We start from the raw sequence: 15999 nt of genomic DNA on the forward strand, positions 1-15999 counted from the left end.
GGGATTGTGACTGGTGCCGGGATCTGGATCGTCGAGAAGGCGACCGTCTCCGGGATCGGGACTGGGACCTGGAACGCCTTCTATCCCGTCTGTCAGGGGAAGGCGGCCTCATGATGGCCGGTTTGCCCACTGACTGCACAGCCCGCACTGGCGGTGCCGGGGGCTGGAGGCACGGTGCCTCTGTAAGCTCTATGAGCTCTCTCGCCGTCGAGAAAGTCTCGGGCGTCGACGGGAGAGGCAGCTCGACCACGGTTTGCACCGGGGAGCACGGAGGTACCGGACTCAACGGCCCTGTCGGTGCCGGAGTCGACGGTACCGCGCATGGCCTATACGCTGACTTAGCCGGTGCCGAGGGAGCTGGCGCTGGCGGCTGGACGAGCGGTCCCGACGCAGGTGCCTTAACAGACTTCTGCTGTGGCTTGCGTTTCCCCGATGGCGAGAGGGAACGGTGCCGAGGCTTCGGTGCCGGCTGCTGCTTTTTGAGAGTCTCGGTACCGGACCGGTCGGGAACCGCTGGGGCGCTCCGTGCTGAAGACGACTGCGGAGCTGTTGGTGTCGGCACCGCAGGGTTAAGTGCCGACTTCATTAAGAGCTGCTTTAATCTAATGTCCCGCTCTTTCTTTGTTCACGGCTTGAACGATTCACAAATAGGGCACTTATCTGCGCGATGGGCCTCTTCTAAGCAGCGCAGGCAGGAGTCGTGAGGGTCCCCAATCGGCATGGGCCGCTGGCAAGCCGAACAGGGCTTAAAGCCCGGTGCCTTGGGCATGAGCCCGCACCGGTTCGGGAAAAGAGGGGTTCAGCCCCCCTAATTCCCCTTAATCTACTTAACAAACTAACTAAACTAACTATTTTAACTAACTATATACACTAAATACAATAAGAACCAGAGATTAACTAGGGATGTGGAGGTCAAAGGAGCACTCCACTGTTCCAACGGCCGTCACGGGCGGTAAGAAGGAACTGAGGAGCAGACGGGTCGGCTGGGGTATATATCTAGCGCTATAGCGGCGCCACTCCAGGGGGCGCCCAGCCGACCCGCCGGCGTTGCTAGGGTAAAAATCTTCTGAAGAGCCGTGCACGCGCAACGCGCACACCTAACTGGAATGCATACGAACAATCACTCGAAGAAGAACATAAAACTCATGTTTCTACACTGCAGTCCCATATTCAGCATCCATCCTTCCTTCTCTTGTAGATTTTTAATTTCTTAGCAACCCTGATTGATTTTTACTGAAATTTCTCTGCTATACGTTAACCAAAGGAGAAAAAAATTAAATCTTGCCCTGTTTATATGAGGTTTCAAATAGAAAGTGGATTAACTTGCAATACAGTTTCACACTCTTACCGTGCTCCACAGGTTCAGACATACAGAGCCTGCCCGGTGTCTCATTCTCACTTCGTTCTTTATGTCCTATGGATATGTAGTCCAGTGCAGTGACTGGCTGAGACTGAATCACATGCTTTGAAGTCTGCTCATCAGATTCCTTATTTGAAACAACATTAATAAATATAATCAGTTAGAAACCTCAGCATGACCACAGTGTAACAGATACTCTGATCTATACAACTGCTGGGCACTTGTAATAAGCAATCACTTTTTTAAAAAGGAATTTTTAATCATTTTTTAAAAAACTGATCACCAGCAATTGTTATTTCTTAAAGACAGATTAAACATTACTATTTCACTAGAGACAGTGGGAAACAGAAACATACTGGCATGCCAGAGAGAAGCTATTAAATGCTAAACAAAAAGGCATAATTTCCAGGATGCGCGGATTGGCTTTTTCAAACTATCTTTGCTGCATATGTGATGAGCTGCAGAGCTGGTGCTAAACTGACTTATTTTCTCTTGCAGATAGCTTCAGGCCAAATAAAATCTTGCATGGGGAGACACTCTGAGACTTCCTTCTTACTAAAGGCTGGATGGAAAATTCAAAGTAATCTTCTTAACTAAATAAATAAAAGGAAGCAGCAGCCCTACCAAAGTATGGTATTATAGAGATTACAGTCTTAACACTATCTTGAAAATGAATTTATTTTGAACTATGACTTCAAGTGTGGGGGAAGCAGAAGCAGGCAGTAGAGTCCAAAATTTCAGTGCATATGTTTGGTTTTAAGAATTAGTTAGGAAAAGGAAATGATGCCATGGGACTGATAAAGACATCCATTGAAGTGTACCTGAGTTACTGAAGGAAATTTTTCTCAATACAGAACCAAGTTCGACTGAGTTTTCTATATTTCTATGCACAACCCAAACTACATATCTGGGGGCAGGATTTGGTCCACAATACTGTAGAAGTGTGAGAAACTGAAACTGTAGTTTGAGTGTATGTCTGAAATACCCTAAGGGTGAGTTCATACTTACATGAAGCACATCTATACTCAATTGCTGAAAGTTACGGGACCTCAGTTCTTGCATTCTTTTGAGGTTTTCTTGATATTTTTCTTCTGCCAGTTGTCTATAAAATAAAGAGTACATTTATTCAATTTTATGTATCACAAATACCATGCAGGAGTTTCTACAAGGTACTACTGCTTATTACCCATAAGTAAATAAATAAATGGAAAAGTACATTATATCAGCCACATGCTCAGGTGTGCACAAAGGGCCTCTATTTATCCAGCGGGTCTTGTGTGGATGCATCTAGGGAGAGAGTTTAGTCCTTAGTTACAGAATTTATAAAATTTATCTTGCCTGCTTTGTATAAGAGTCATGAGTATCAAATTGTTAGTTCTATACATGAACCTGGTCAACTCCGAAGAACTTAAATACTGTTGCCTTTATTCCACCAAGTGCTCCAGGGAAGTTTTCATTCCAAGGAAAGAGAGGCAGTGTATTCATATTCAGACAATTGTGCTGGATATTCCCCATACGAGACTGTAGAGTAACTCCTCACTTAGTGTTGTAGTTATGTTCCTGAAAAATGCGACTTTAAGCGAAATGATGTTAAGCGAATACAATTTCCCCATAAGAATTAATGTAAATGGGGGGGGTTAGGTTCCAGGGATTTTTTTTTCACCAGACAAAAGACTATTATATATATATTTATACACACACACACACACACACACACAGAGTATAAGTTTTAAACAAACAATTTAATACGGGTACACAGTGATGATGATTGTGAAGCTTGGTTGAGGTGGAGGAGTCAGAGGGTGGGATATTTCCCTTACTGCTAAATGATGAACTAGCAGTTGGCTGAGCCCTCAACGGTTAACTCTCTCACTGTACAAGGCAACAGTAATGAGGGAGATATGCGCATTTCCCCTTTAAGTAAACTGCCTTGTTAATTAGATCAGCTTGCTGAGACTGCAGATGCTGCAAGCTCCCTGCATCCTGAGCTCTGGTGTGTCCCCCCTGCTCTATGGAAGATGGGGTAATCGGGGTGCAGGAGCAGGGGGGAGGGGGACACCCTGACATTAGCCCCCCTCTTCCTTCCCTCCCTCCCACACAGCAAGCAGGAGTCTTGGGGAGCAGCTCCAAGGCAGAGGGCAGGAGCAGCACATGGCAGTGGGGGGACACAGCTGAACTGCAGGCAGCTGCTGCACAGGGATCTTAGGGGAGCAGAGAGCTGATAGGGGGGCTGCCGATCCACCCTGGTTCTAAGCCCCCACCAGCTAGCTGCAACAGGCTGCTCTTCCTGCAAGCAGTAGACAAAGCAGGCAGCTGCCAAACAATGTTAGAAGGGAGCATTATACAACTTTAAACGAGCATGTTCCCTAATTGATCAGCAATGTAACAACGAAAGAACGTTAACTGGGATGACTTTAAGTGAGGAGTTACTGTATTAGGCATATGCTAACTTGGCAAATCCTCTGGGCTCCATGGCTATGCTCTCTTCTCACTCACTTTTGGAACTGCACTAGCTGACTGCAGGTAGCCCACTTGAAATGGAATTCTATCTTTGTAATCAGGGGTGGCTCTAGACACCAGCAAAGCAAACAGCTGCTTGGGGCAGCCCATTTTCAGGGGCGGCAGCTGGCAGGGATCCAGCCTGGGAGCTGGGAACCAACAGGGGGCCCTTGGAGCTGTAGTTCCTTGGTTAGCTCTCTGCCTATATAACCAGCCCTGGCGCAGGGAAAGAACTACATTTCCCAGCATTCCCTTGGCCACTACCAACAGGAAAGGGGGGAGGGAGTATGGTAGCTGAAACCTCATGCTGCAGCTTGAGCTCACTGCTACAGCGGGATGGCACTGTGAATGGGGAACAAGTGTGCCCAAGGAGTAGAAGGCTTTGGCCCAGATATCCCCTTCAGAAGACATCCCTAGACTGGATTAGGGATACTGGTGTGACCTCACCTTGCAGCCCCCAAAAAAGGAATTGGAGGGACTAAAAGGACAGTGCCCCTCTCTATCTGAAGCCTAGCAAGGGAAGTACGTGGATCCCACTAGAATTTAAAATGAAAAGTAAGGGAGGGGAGGCTCTACTGGAGCTGGGCAGCTTTAGATACAGTACCAGGCACTTAGGAGGTAATAAAAGGTAATAATTGGAGATATACCAATCTCCTAGAACTGGGAGGGACCTTGAAAGGTCATTGAGTCCAGCCCCCTGCCTTTACTAGTGGGACCAATTTTTGCCCCAGATCCCTAAGTGGCCCCCTCAAGGACTGAACTCACAACCCTGGGTTTAGCAGGCCAATGCTCAAACCCCCTATGGAGGATTTCCACTTCTGAGCCATGGAAGCAGAAATTGACTTTTCCTTTCCAGATTTAGCTAATATTCAGAAAGGGAATCTAGCACCTGCCTTCCAGATTTGAACACCTCAAAATTCAGGAGTGCTCAAGCTCAATTTGGGTAGCTGTTACTTCATTTCTCCCAAATCAAATATACTGATCCACTGTAACTTGCTGTAGAAAAAGTAGGATAAAATTGAGTAAGAAATGCTTCCCAGTGGTTATTAGGACTGGAATTGCTATTTTCAACAGCCACTGCCTTTTTCTTTTTGTTGTTGTTGTTTAAAAGGAAGACAGTGATACTGCATTGGCAAATTCCCCATAGAAACAAAGAGTGGAACAAAAGAATAATAAAGGCACCTCAGCTTTTCCTCATTTATGTAGGACAGTCTTATAATATGCATCCAGATATCCTACAATCACACAAGCTGAAAATTGTTCCACTTTACTGCAGTTCTGTAACCATATGGGAACCAATCCTGTCTGTGTTCTGTGCACATTCAAAATTCCTGCTGAATGACCTGCCCTGGGAGCAAGTCACCAGTGACCCAGGGCTGGGGCAGAAGGAGGGTGCAGGTGGGGGAGGGGGGGGAAGAGCCCAGTGCTGGGGTGGCAGGGGGTGCGGGTGGAGAGGGCAGAGCCCAGGGCTGGGGCAGCTGGGGCAGCAGGGGGTGTGTGGGGGGCACTGATGGGGGGAAGGGGGTGCCCAGAGCTGGTGCAGCATGGGGTGTGTGAGCCCAGGGCTGGGGTGCCAGGGGGTGCGGGTGGGGGCCGAGAGCCCAGGGCTGGGGCAGCACGGGGGTGCAGGAAGGGGGAGGCCAGGGCAGGGGTGGGGGCAGCCAAATTTTGTTTTGCTTGGGGCAGCAAAAAACCTAGAGCCGGCCCTGTTTGTAATACCTCTACTTTCTTTCCCTGGTGCATTTGTACTACAGTATGCTCAGATATCCCAGAGTTGAATCTAGGCCAATGTTTTAATTTCATGATTCTGAATGTGTTTTGAAGACGACTATCCCTTTTATGCTACTGAAGAGATACATTTATTTTATCTGCTGAAACATGAATTAAAAAACTGCCATTCTATACTGTTTCCTAATCCCAATCTACAAAATACTAAGTGACTTCTGTAATTTATTATTTATAATTTTTTCTATACATTTGCACATTGGCCTCTCATAGTTAAGAATATTATCAAAGATTTTAAGCAACAGACACAAGTTGTAGCAGAGATGGTGAAATTCCAATAGCTGTTAGACAGTGAGTGTGTTTCCAGGGAGAACAATTTCTATTGGTATGAGAATTCCTGTCCATATAACAGCATCATCATCTCCAATCCCAGTTGTAATTTTAACCCCTCCCTTACACTAATTTTGATATATGTCAAATAGAACAAATGCTGATTCCGATTTTTTTTCAAATTGGGATTTAATACCTCAGCTATTTTACTTGTTTGTAGTCTTTCTTGTAATCGGATGTCATTACTAAATTAAGACGCATGCTTGCTTTGGCATGACAAGACTAAGATGCTGATCCCAATGGTCATAAACAATTAACCACTCCATTGTAACAAAATAAACATTAGTTAATCTAGACTGAACTTTGAGAGACTGTTTTGAAGAGGATATTAACCTTGAATTCAAGGAGGTGGTGCGTCTGATTTTTTTTTTCCACTTCAAATAAAAAGAGTTGCAAATTTTTTACTGGGAAAAAATTGAGCAGATCAGCAACATAATAAATTCTTCCTTATTTTATAGTGGAGCCTTGGCATTCAAACATCACTTCAAGGTCCTCCTCATGTTCCTCTCATGAAGAGTATTCACTGTATTTCAAAGAGTCTCTATTATGACCCATCATGGTCTCAGGAAAAACTCTCTACTTAGAGTTTTTATACCATGCCCAACACCATTGTATTTGCTCACTTACTAAGGCCATTACCTAACGTCTTTTCTTTTAGGACTATTAATTTTCTGCCCCTCTACGCAAAACCGCCAAAATGACTGACGGTTTCCTCCAAACCTGGACTGCCAATCAAAGCCAGATGGCTGCCTCGTCAGAGTAGTGGCCTCAACAGGTCATTTAAAAACCCACCTTTTTATAGAAATCAATCCAAAAATTACTTATGCATTTACTTAGTAAAAAAGGCAGTGTCTGAAGTAGAGTTTTGGGCTAATGCTCTGACTTTTCCCCCCACTTCAGCAATTATTCTTATCTAACTAATGTAAAATCACCATTCACCCATCAGTAGCTGAAGAACCTGCATAGTGTCTATATGTCAACTGTTTTCATTCTTGCTTTCCTGGCAAATTGCACAGGTGAAGGAATGCATAGTGAAAATACAGTGTTAGTTATACATCTTACTTAAGCTTCTTTGCTTTCTCATCTGCAGCATTTAACTTCCGCAGCCTCATTCGCTCTCGTGGAGTCATTTTCTGCACCTCAGACAGTTCCCGCAGAGTTTGCAAATGGATTTTTTTCTGCCTAAAAATAAAAGCATGCAAGCCTCTATTTATATAAAAATGTAAACAGCAATATTTAAAATTACATCACTCTGATGCTGAGAGATGTTGACATTCTGAGTGTAAGAATGAGGAAAGCATAGGTAATGTAATGGACTAAACAGAGATTTGCTTACTTACAGTAGTGTTATATCAGACTTCTTTTCATTATAAAAGTATGCAAAATGCAGACCTATAAACCCAGAACATTTTGCATGAACCATTTTAAATATTTCATAAGTTGATAGACAAAGTGAAATTCTCAGTACTTTATTAATACAATAATAAATATGGAAGCACACCTAAAAAAGTTATAGTCTCTTGTCTCATTCAAGATATCACAAGCAGAAATTCTGCCTTTCAGTTTAAAAGTAAAGCAATTGATAACAATACCAACCAGAATTTTTTAATAATCAATTTTAAACCAGTATAAAAGAAGAAAATGTTAATGCTCCTTCAATGAGATTTTATAATAGTCATTTACTTCCTTGTAAATGCTGTCTGCTATTATTCACTTCCTGGTCCCACAGAATAGTAGTGGTTTTTTCATGGCTCAAATGGTTTTCATAGATCTCCCCTGAAAGCTAAGTCTGAATTACTAAGGCCTGGTCTACACTACGCGTTTAAACCGGTTTTAGGAGCGTTAAACTGATTTAACGCCACACCCATCCACACTAAGGCCTGGTCTACACTAGGACTTTAATTCGAATTTAGCAGCGTTAATTCGAATTAACCGTGCACCCGTCCACACCAGGAAGCCATTTAATTCGACATAGAGGGCTCTTTAGTTCGAATTCTGTACTCCTCCCCGACGAGGGGAGTAGCACTAAATTCGACATGGCTATGTCGAATTAGGCTAGGTGTGGATGCAAATCGAACTTAGTAGCTCCGGGAGCTATCCCACACTGCACCACTCTGTTGACGCTCTGGACAGCAGTCTGACCAGCCACACAGGAAAAGCCCTGGGAAAATTTGAATTCCTTTTCCTGTCTGGACAGTTTGAATCTCATTTCGTGGTTGGACATCGGGGCGAGCTCAGCAGCACCGGCAGGAATGCAGAGCTCTCCAGCAGAGGAGTTCATGTAATCTCTGAATAGAAAGAGGGACCCAGCATAGACTGACCGGGAAGTCTTGGATCTGATCGCTGTGTGGGGCGATGAGTCTGTGCTTTCGGAGCTGCGCTCCAAAAAACGGAATGCAAAGACCTACGAGAAGGTCTCCAAAGCCATGAGAGACAGAGGATACAGGCGGGATGCAACGCAGCGCCGCGTGAAAATCAAGGACCCCAGACAAGGCTACCAAAAAATCAAAGCGGCAAACGGACGCTACGGAGCCTGCCACCACTGCCCCACCAGTGACCATGGACTCTGACGATGGGACAGTGTCGACGGCCAGTTCGTCGGCGATGTTCGCGGATGGGGAAGATGAGGAAGGGTTTGTGGAGGACAAGGCAGGCGACAGCGCTTACAACGTTGGTTACCCTGACAGCCAGGATCTCTTAATCACCCTCACGGAGAGCCCCTACCAACCCTCCCCGGCCGTTAACCCGGACCCTGAATCAGGGGAAGGATCACTCGGTAAGTGCTTTAAACATGTAAACTTTTATTCTTAATATAACAGGAATCTGAAGTATGTGAAAAGGAGGTCTCTATATATATGGGGATAAATCAGAAATCCTCCTGGGAGATCTCCACGAAGCTCTCCTGGAGGTAATCGAAAAGCCTCCGCAGGAGGTTCCTGGGGAGAGATGCCTTATTGGGTGCTCCGTGGTAGCACACCTTTCCACGCCAGGCTTTCATGAGGTACTCAGGGAGCACTGCCTCCCCGAGCACGGCTGCATAGGCCCCTGGTTTGTGCTGGCTTTCACGCAGCATGCGCTCTCTATCTCCTTCAGTGACCCTCCTCAGGGCGATCTCGCTTGGCGACTCCTGCATCTAATTAGGAAAATTACCATAATGTTACGCCTGGTCCAAAGTATTTTAAAAAAATCTCTGGACAGACGGCGTAGCAGAGAGTCAGCACGCTGCTGCGTGACAAGCGTAACGGAAAGCCAAAGAATCAAATGGACGCTCATGGAGGGAGGCGGGGGGGCTGAGGACTCAAGCTATCCCACAGTTCCCGCTGTGTCCGAAAATCATTTGCATTCTTGGCTGAGCTCCAAATGCTTCTAGGGTCAAACACAGGGTCCGCGGTGGTTCAGGGCATAGCTCGTCAATGTACAGCCACCCCCCACCCGCAGAAGGAAAAGGGAAAGAAATCGTCTCTTGACTCTTGTAAATGTCACCCTATGTGTACTGAATGCTGCTGGTAGATGCGATGCTGCGGCACGCTACGGTAGCATCCTCGCCCCCGCTCCCCCGCCTCATGGGTGACTGATGGTGCAAAACGACTGGTACCCGTCCTCATCATCAGCCTTGCGGTAGATGATGTAGTGCAATAGGACTGCTACCTGTCCTCATCATCAGCCCATAAGTAGACAGCCTGCTAACCGTCTTCATCATAGCAACAGGGGGCTGAGCTCCATCAGCCCCCGCCCTTCATGTGTAAAGAAAAGATTCTGTAACGCCTGGACTATCATAGCAGCTGGAGGCTGCCTTACCCTCATTTCATTTCCCTAACAAGTCACTGTTTCTTATTCCTGCATTCCTTATTACTTCAGCATACAAATGGGGGGACACTACAACGGTAGCCCAGGAAGGCTGGAGGAGGAGGGAAGCAACAGGTAGGGTTGTTGCAGGGGCACCCCCTGTGAATGGCACGCAGCTCGTCATTCCTGTGGGATCTGACACAGAGCGGCTGTGCTCTGTAGTTCTCTGATACACTAAAACCCTAGTACAGTTGCCCCATATTCTAGGCGGGACTGTTTCTATTTTTAGATACCATAAAGGAGGGATTGACTCATGGAGTCATCCCCAGTTTTGTCTTTTGCGCCCCCGGCCGATCTCGGCCAGGGGCACCTATGACAGCAGCAGAAGGTGTAGTGCAATAGGACATCTACCCATCATCACCTTGCCAATTTACATTGGCGTGGTTGATGGTGCAATATGGCTGATAACCATCTCTGCTGTCATGCAAAAGCAAATGAATGCTGCTGTGTAGCGCTGCTGAATCGCCTCTGTCCGCGGCATCTAGTACACATACGGTGACAGTGACAAAAGGCAAAACAGGCTCCATGGTTGAAACGCTATGGCGTATGCCAGGGAAATCCAGGGAAAACGGGCTCGAAATGATTGTCTGGCATTGCTTTCCCGGAGGAAGGAATGACTGCCTACATTTATCCAGAACCACCCGCGACAATGAAATTTGCACCATCACGCACTGGGATCTCAACCCAGAAGTGCAAGGGTCGGGGGACACTGCGATGGGGTAGAACAGGGGCAGAGTTTATGCTTTCCGGATTGCCTGCTGCAGGAGTGCGGTCGAGATAGGTGCTGTGCATGGTCTTGTTCAGAGACACAGACTAGACTGTGTTCATTGTTCGCAGAAATGTATCTTTGCAAGGAATTCACTCCCTCTTTCCCATCACACAGCTTCGACTGTCTCCAGACCTGCCACAGCATCCCCCTCATAGAGGCTGGCAAAGATTAGGCGGCAAAAGAGAAAGACACGGGACGAGATGATCGCTGAAGTTATGGGGTGCTCCCGAGCTGAGGCGGACCAGCAGAGCCAGTGGAGGGAGACCCTCTCTCAGCAGCAGCGCTCACACAGCGAACGGGAGGAGAGGTGGCGTGAGGAAGACAAGCAGGCGACTCAAATGCTGCTTGGACTAATGAGGTAGCAAATGGACATGCTCCGGCGCCTTGTGGATGTTCTGCAGGACCGCAGCCAGGAGGACAGAGCCCCCCCGCAGTGTATCTGCAACCGCCCTCCCCCGCCACAAAGTCCCATACCTCCCGTCACCCAAAGTAACCAGAAGGAGTGGCGCCAGGGGCCGTGAAAACTGTCTCTGCACCCCAGCAGAGTGCTCAAGTACCCAAAAGCTCTCATACCCTAATTTTTGAGAATTCCTTCCCTTCCTGACTCACCCTAGCCCCAATCCCAGTTTCATCCCCTGACTGTCTGGTTAATTATTAAAAATACTTTGCTGTTAATTACTGTTTCCGTCATGGTTTTTTACACAACGCTGCGTTTGAAGGGGTGGGTGGGTGGGGAAGGGGGTAGGGTATTGCATAGGACAGTCACCTTTAGCAGGGTACATAGACGGGGGCAGGATCAGCAGCAGGTCACACACACAGTGCAGTCAGTAGGCACCCTGGTTGGTATGGGAGGTGGTTTGCAGGTTCTGTGTGGGTGGGGGGGTACGTGACTTTGTAGCGGGGGAGGGTGGTTACAGATCTCATCCAACGGTCCCTGTCCTGGACCACAGAGCCACGCAGCAGAGGAATCTGTATCTGTCCTCCCCCGCCACAAGGCCACATAGCCCCCGCACACAGAGTCCCAAAAAGGAGGGATGGCAGGCTCCGTTGAAACAACCAGTCCGGCACTGCAGACCGCTCTGGGAGCAGGAGCCTGTCATTCCTCGAGTTTAGAGGTGGTCTTTACATCACCGCACACCCTACCCAGCACAGTCTGCGTCCCAGTTTCAACCCTTTAATGCAAAGTCATCAATAAAGAAACCTTTGTAAAGTTACAGTGGAACATGTATTTTATTTTTAAACGTGTGTTGGAAGTGGGGTAAGCGGGGTGGACGGGGTATGTAACTGCAGATGCTGGTCAACAGTAACTTGGTAAAGAAACGGGCAGGTTCAGCTTCTCTGTAAAGAAACTGAACAGTCACAGGTCACGCTGCTCGCTGCTCGCTGGTACTTGAAGAGTTCCTTGTCGCTTTGCAAGGTGCCTGCATAGGGCTTCACGAGGCAGGGCATTAGCGGGTAGGCTGGGTCCCCGAGGATCACTATAGGCATCTGCACATCCCCAAGAGTTATTTTGTGGTCCGGGAAGAAACTACCTTCCTGCAGGCGTCTAAACAGAGCAGAGTTCCTGAAAACACGCGCGTCGTGAACTTTGCCTGGCCACCCGACGTTGATGTTGGTAAAACGTCCCCCATGGTCCACCAGTGCTCGCAGCACCATTGAAAAGTAGCCCGATTTCTCAGCAGCTGACTGTGGAAGAGGTGGACGATAAAGTGCGAGGAGTTGACAACGGCCATAACTGCCGCGGGCTCCGTGCTCGCAGTGCTGTGGTGCCAGTGCTGTCACTGAGCAGAAAAGTGCATGAACAGATTGCCCGCAGGCGCTTTCTGGGAGGGAGGGAGGGAGGGAGGGAGGGCGTGATTGACGGTTCAATGATGACAGTTACCCAAAACCACCCTCGACACATTTTTCCCCCAGCATGCATTGGGGGGAAATCCCAGAATTCCAATGGGCAGCGGGGAGTGCGGGAACTGTGGGATAGCTTCCCACAGTGCACCGCTTCCAAATTCGACGCTGGCCCCGTTACTGTGGACTCACACAGTCGAATTAGTGTTTTTAGTGTGGATACACAAATTCGACTTCATAAGGTCGATTCCAAAAATTCGACTTAAGTTGATTCGAAATAGTCTTGTAGTGTAGACATACCCCAAGAGGCCCTTTATATCGATATGAAGGACTCTTTAAACCGGTTTCTGTACTCCTCCCCAACGAGAGGAGTAGCGCTAATATCGGTATTGCCATATCGGATTAGAGTTAGTGTGGCCACAAATCGACGGTATTGGCCTCCAGGCGGTATCCCACAGTGCATCACTGACCACTCTGGACAGCAATCAGATCAGAACTCAGATGCAGTGGCCAGGTAGACAGGAAAAGCCCCGTGAACTTTTGAATATCATTTCCTGTTTGCCCAGCGTGGAGCTCCGATCAGCCCGGGTGGCGATGCAGTCCGAAATCCAAATCCAAAAAGAGCTCCAGCATGGACCGTACGGAGGTGCGCAATATTAATTTCAGCATCTAGTACACATACGGTAAAACAGGCTCCATGGTTGCCATGATATGGCGTCTGCCAGGGCAATCCAGGCAAAAAGGGCGCGAAATGATTGTCTGCCGTTGCTTCCCCGGAGGAAGAAATGACTGACGACATTTACCCAGAACCACCCGCAACAATGATTTTTGCCCCATCAGGTACTGGGATCTCAACCCAGAATTCCAAGCGGCGGGGGAGACTGCGGGAACTATGGGATAGCTACGGAATAGGTACCCACAGTGCAACGCTCCAGAAATCGACGCTAGCCTCGGACCGTGGACGCACACCACCGATTTAATGTGCTTAGTGTGGCCGCGTGCACTCGATTTTATACAATCTGTTTTACTAAACCGGTTTATGTAAAATCGGAATAATCCCGTAGTGTAGACATACCCTAACTCACCTATTCCAGATCTCAACTGTATCCATAAACACAAGAGATCAATACATGTGCTATACTTGAAAAAACTGTACAGATCCCAGACTATTTTACAGCCTACAGTGATTATAAAAATGCAACTGCAGTCATATATTATGACTTCCCATGTAAACCAAAAGTTTAGAGTACTGAAATTTATGGTGCGCAATATTAATTTCAAATTGTTACTCTTACTCTCAAGATTCAAGATTTAGCTTCTAAGTCTTCATCTACTTTGATCATCTAAGAGCTTAATTTTATGTCCCAATAAATCACATAGTTCCCCATGGCCTATTATCTTGGGAAACATCAGAATGATTACAATGCAGGTAGAGGTATTTTTACCATATTTCTCAAATGTTGTCTATGGAGGAAAATATTAGAAGGATCTCAGTGGTATTGGGAAACATGACACTGAAGACAAAGACAAGAAGATTTCAGTTATTAAGCAATTTGGAACAAATCCTTCAAGAATGAATAATTTAGACATATTTCTTATGCATTATAACAGAGCTGGGATTCATAATACAAAAACCTCTGGGATAACAAAGCCATTTTTCTTCCAAGTTGAAAGCGAATTTGTACAGCTTTATGTTCATTTAAATATTTAAAATTTATGACTTGGGTAGAACTGCAGTAAACTATTATGGACTTTTATTAGAAAACATAAAGCTAGGCTGGGCTTGATATATAAACAATTCATGGAAAGAAAAAAATACACAGATGTAGAATGACAAAGTAGTTGGGAAGGATGTACATTGAGCAGCTCCTGGTAAGGACTTCCAAAACTGAAATACAGCTTCAAGCTTATAGCAATTTATGATTATATAGCCTTCAAGTTTAAATGGTTGTTCTTTGACTTTTTGAATGACAACACTTTCCAGACTTTCCAACACTTTTTTATCTGTCTCTTTGGCATTTTGCTTAACAACAATCGCAATACAGATTTTTACTGATCTCATCTGAATTTTATTTAAAACCTTTATATATTATTGTAATTAGATTCAGACATATTATTTTCATACATATTCTGAAGACAACCCAACTGACTCAGAATATAGCATATTTCTGGGAGGGTTTATATTTAATGATAAGGGTTATTTAAAAACAAAAGAACAGTTGCCTTTAACTTGAAAAGCTTAAGGGTAAATTTTTAAGCTCTGCCAAAAACAGATGATCTGCACTGTGCTGCATTTTATGGGAACTCTGGGCCTCTGAAAACAGAGATCACCACTGCCAAGAGAAACTGACTTTTCATATGGAACAAACATAAATGCAAGGAGAAAATCTTCAAAACTGTATGCACCTTTTCCTAGAAATGAGCGTTTTAAGAGCTCTACTGCATAAGGGCACATGGAAAAGCAATGGATGTTTATAGAATGGTTTATCAAAAAGTAAATTCTTATTTGTCACAGAAATCAAGAATTTCTCTATAGATTCATGCAAAGAACTTGTTAACATTTAGGGTATGTCTATACTACCATCCGGGTCGGCGGCTAGCGTTCGACTTCTTGGAGTTCGATATATCGCGTCTAATCTAGACGCGATATATCGAACTCCGAACGTGCTCCCGTCGACTCCGGAACTCCGCCACCGAGTCGACGGGGGAGCCGTGGACTTCGATCCCGCGGTGTCTGGACAGGTGAGTACTTCAAACTAAGGTAGTTCGAGTTCAGCTACGCTATTCGCGTAGCTGAACTTGCGTACCTTAGTTCGACCGCCCCCCCTTAGTGTAGACCAGGCCTTAGAACGTGTTCCTTGTGTTCAGGAAGATCACAGACCCATCAGTGCTGAATGGATGCAAGGGGTTACTGGCCACAGAATAAACACACTCTCTCTCTGTATATGCCAATTCTGTCCATATATAATGTCAATTAGAAAGGTGATCTGTTTCAATATATTTAAACCAGATCCAATGAAACAACTTTGGAGCTTACTGTATTCCTTCAATGGTAGTCTCCAGGTGTGATCAGTCCATCCTGGAAACACTTGGAAATTTGGAGGTTGATTTTCCATTTTTCAGGTGTAATATTGCTCCCATAATAAGCTGCACCCACAATTTTTTGGCCCCAAATAAATAAGCAAGAAAAAGTGTGATTTAAGTTTAAAATGGTGTGTGCAGTTCAATGGAGGTGAAAAATTGTGTCCACAAAATGAAGGCCAGGACTTAAAACCGCATCCCTGATATTTCAAATACTTTATGTATGTATTTCAGCTAACACATTTCAAACACTTTTTGGACATTGAAACCTTGCTTGCATGTTGTGCCGATCACATTTGGGAGCACAACTCTCCACTACCACACAAACATAGCTCCTCTGAAGAGCTATGAATTTGCTCTTACATAGGTCCCATGACAAATCGAGTAATAAATATGAAGCAATGGGAGCTTCCTGTAATATTTTATGAATGTTTATGTCCATCTATTTGTTTGATTTGTATTATATTGCTTGTTATATGATTACAAA

The 15999-nt window shown here is 45.8% G+C and overlaps 1 protein-coding gene across 8 annotated transcripts in view; it reads right to left on the reverse strand.

Annotated features, from left to right (window-relative positions):
• Positions 1–15999, reverse strand: part of NEK11 (NIMA related kinase 11) — a 186599-nt gene that overhangs the window by 87670 nt on the left and 82930 nt on the right. For all 8 annotated transcript variants that reach the window (XM_045004772.1, XM_045004773.1, XM_045004771.1 and 5 more), the window contains 3 exons: positions 7037–7156; positions 2369–2462; positions 1349–1487 (listed from right to left, as the gene is read on the reverse strand). In XM_045004772.1, the coding sequence (XP_044860707.1) occupies positions 1349–1487; positions 2369–2462; positions 7037–7156 (353 nt within the window). The remainder of the gene's footprint in view (positions 1–1348; positions 1488–2368; positions 2463–7036; positions 7157–15999) is intronic.

The sequence above is a fragment of the Mauremys mutica genome, chromosome 2, assembly GCF_020497125.1.
Source record: "Mauremys mutica isolate MM-2020 ecotype Southern chromosome 2, ASM2049712v1, whole genome shotgun sequence".
Taxonomy (NCBI): Eukaryota; Metazoa; Chordata; order Testudines; family Geoemydidae; genus Mauremys; species Mauremys mutica.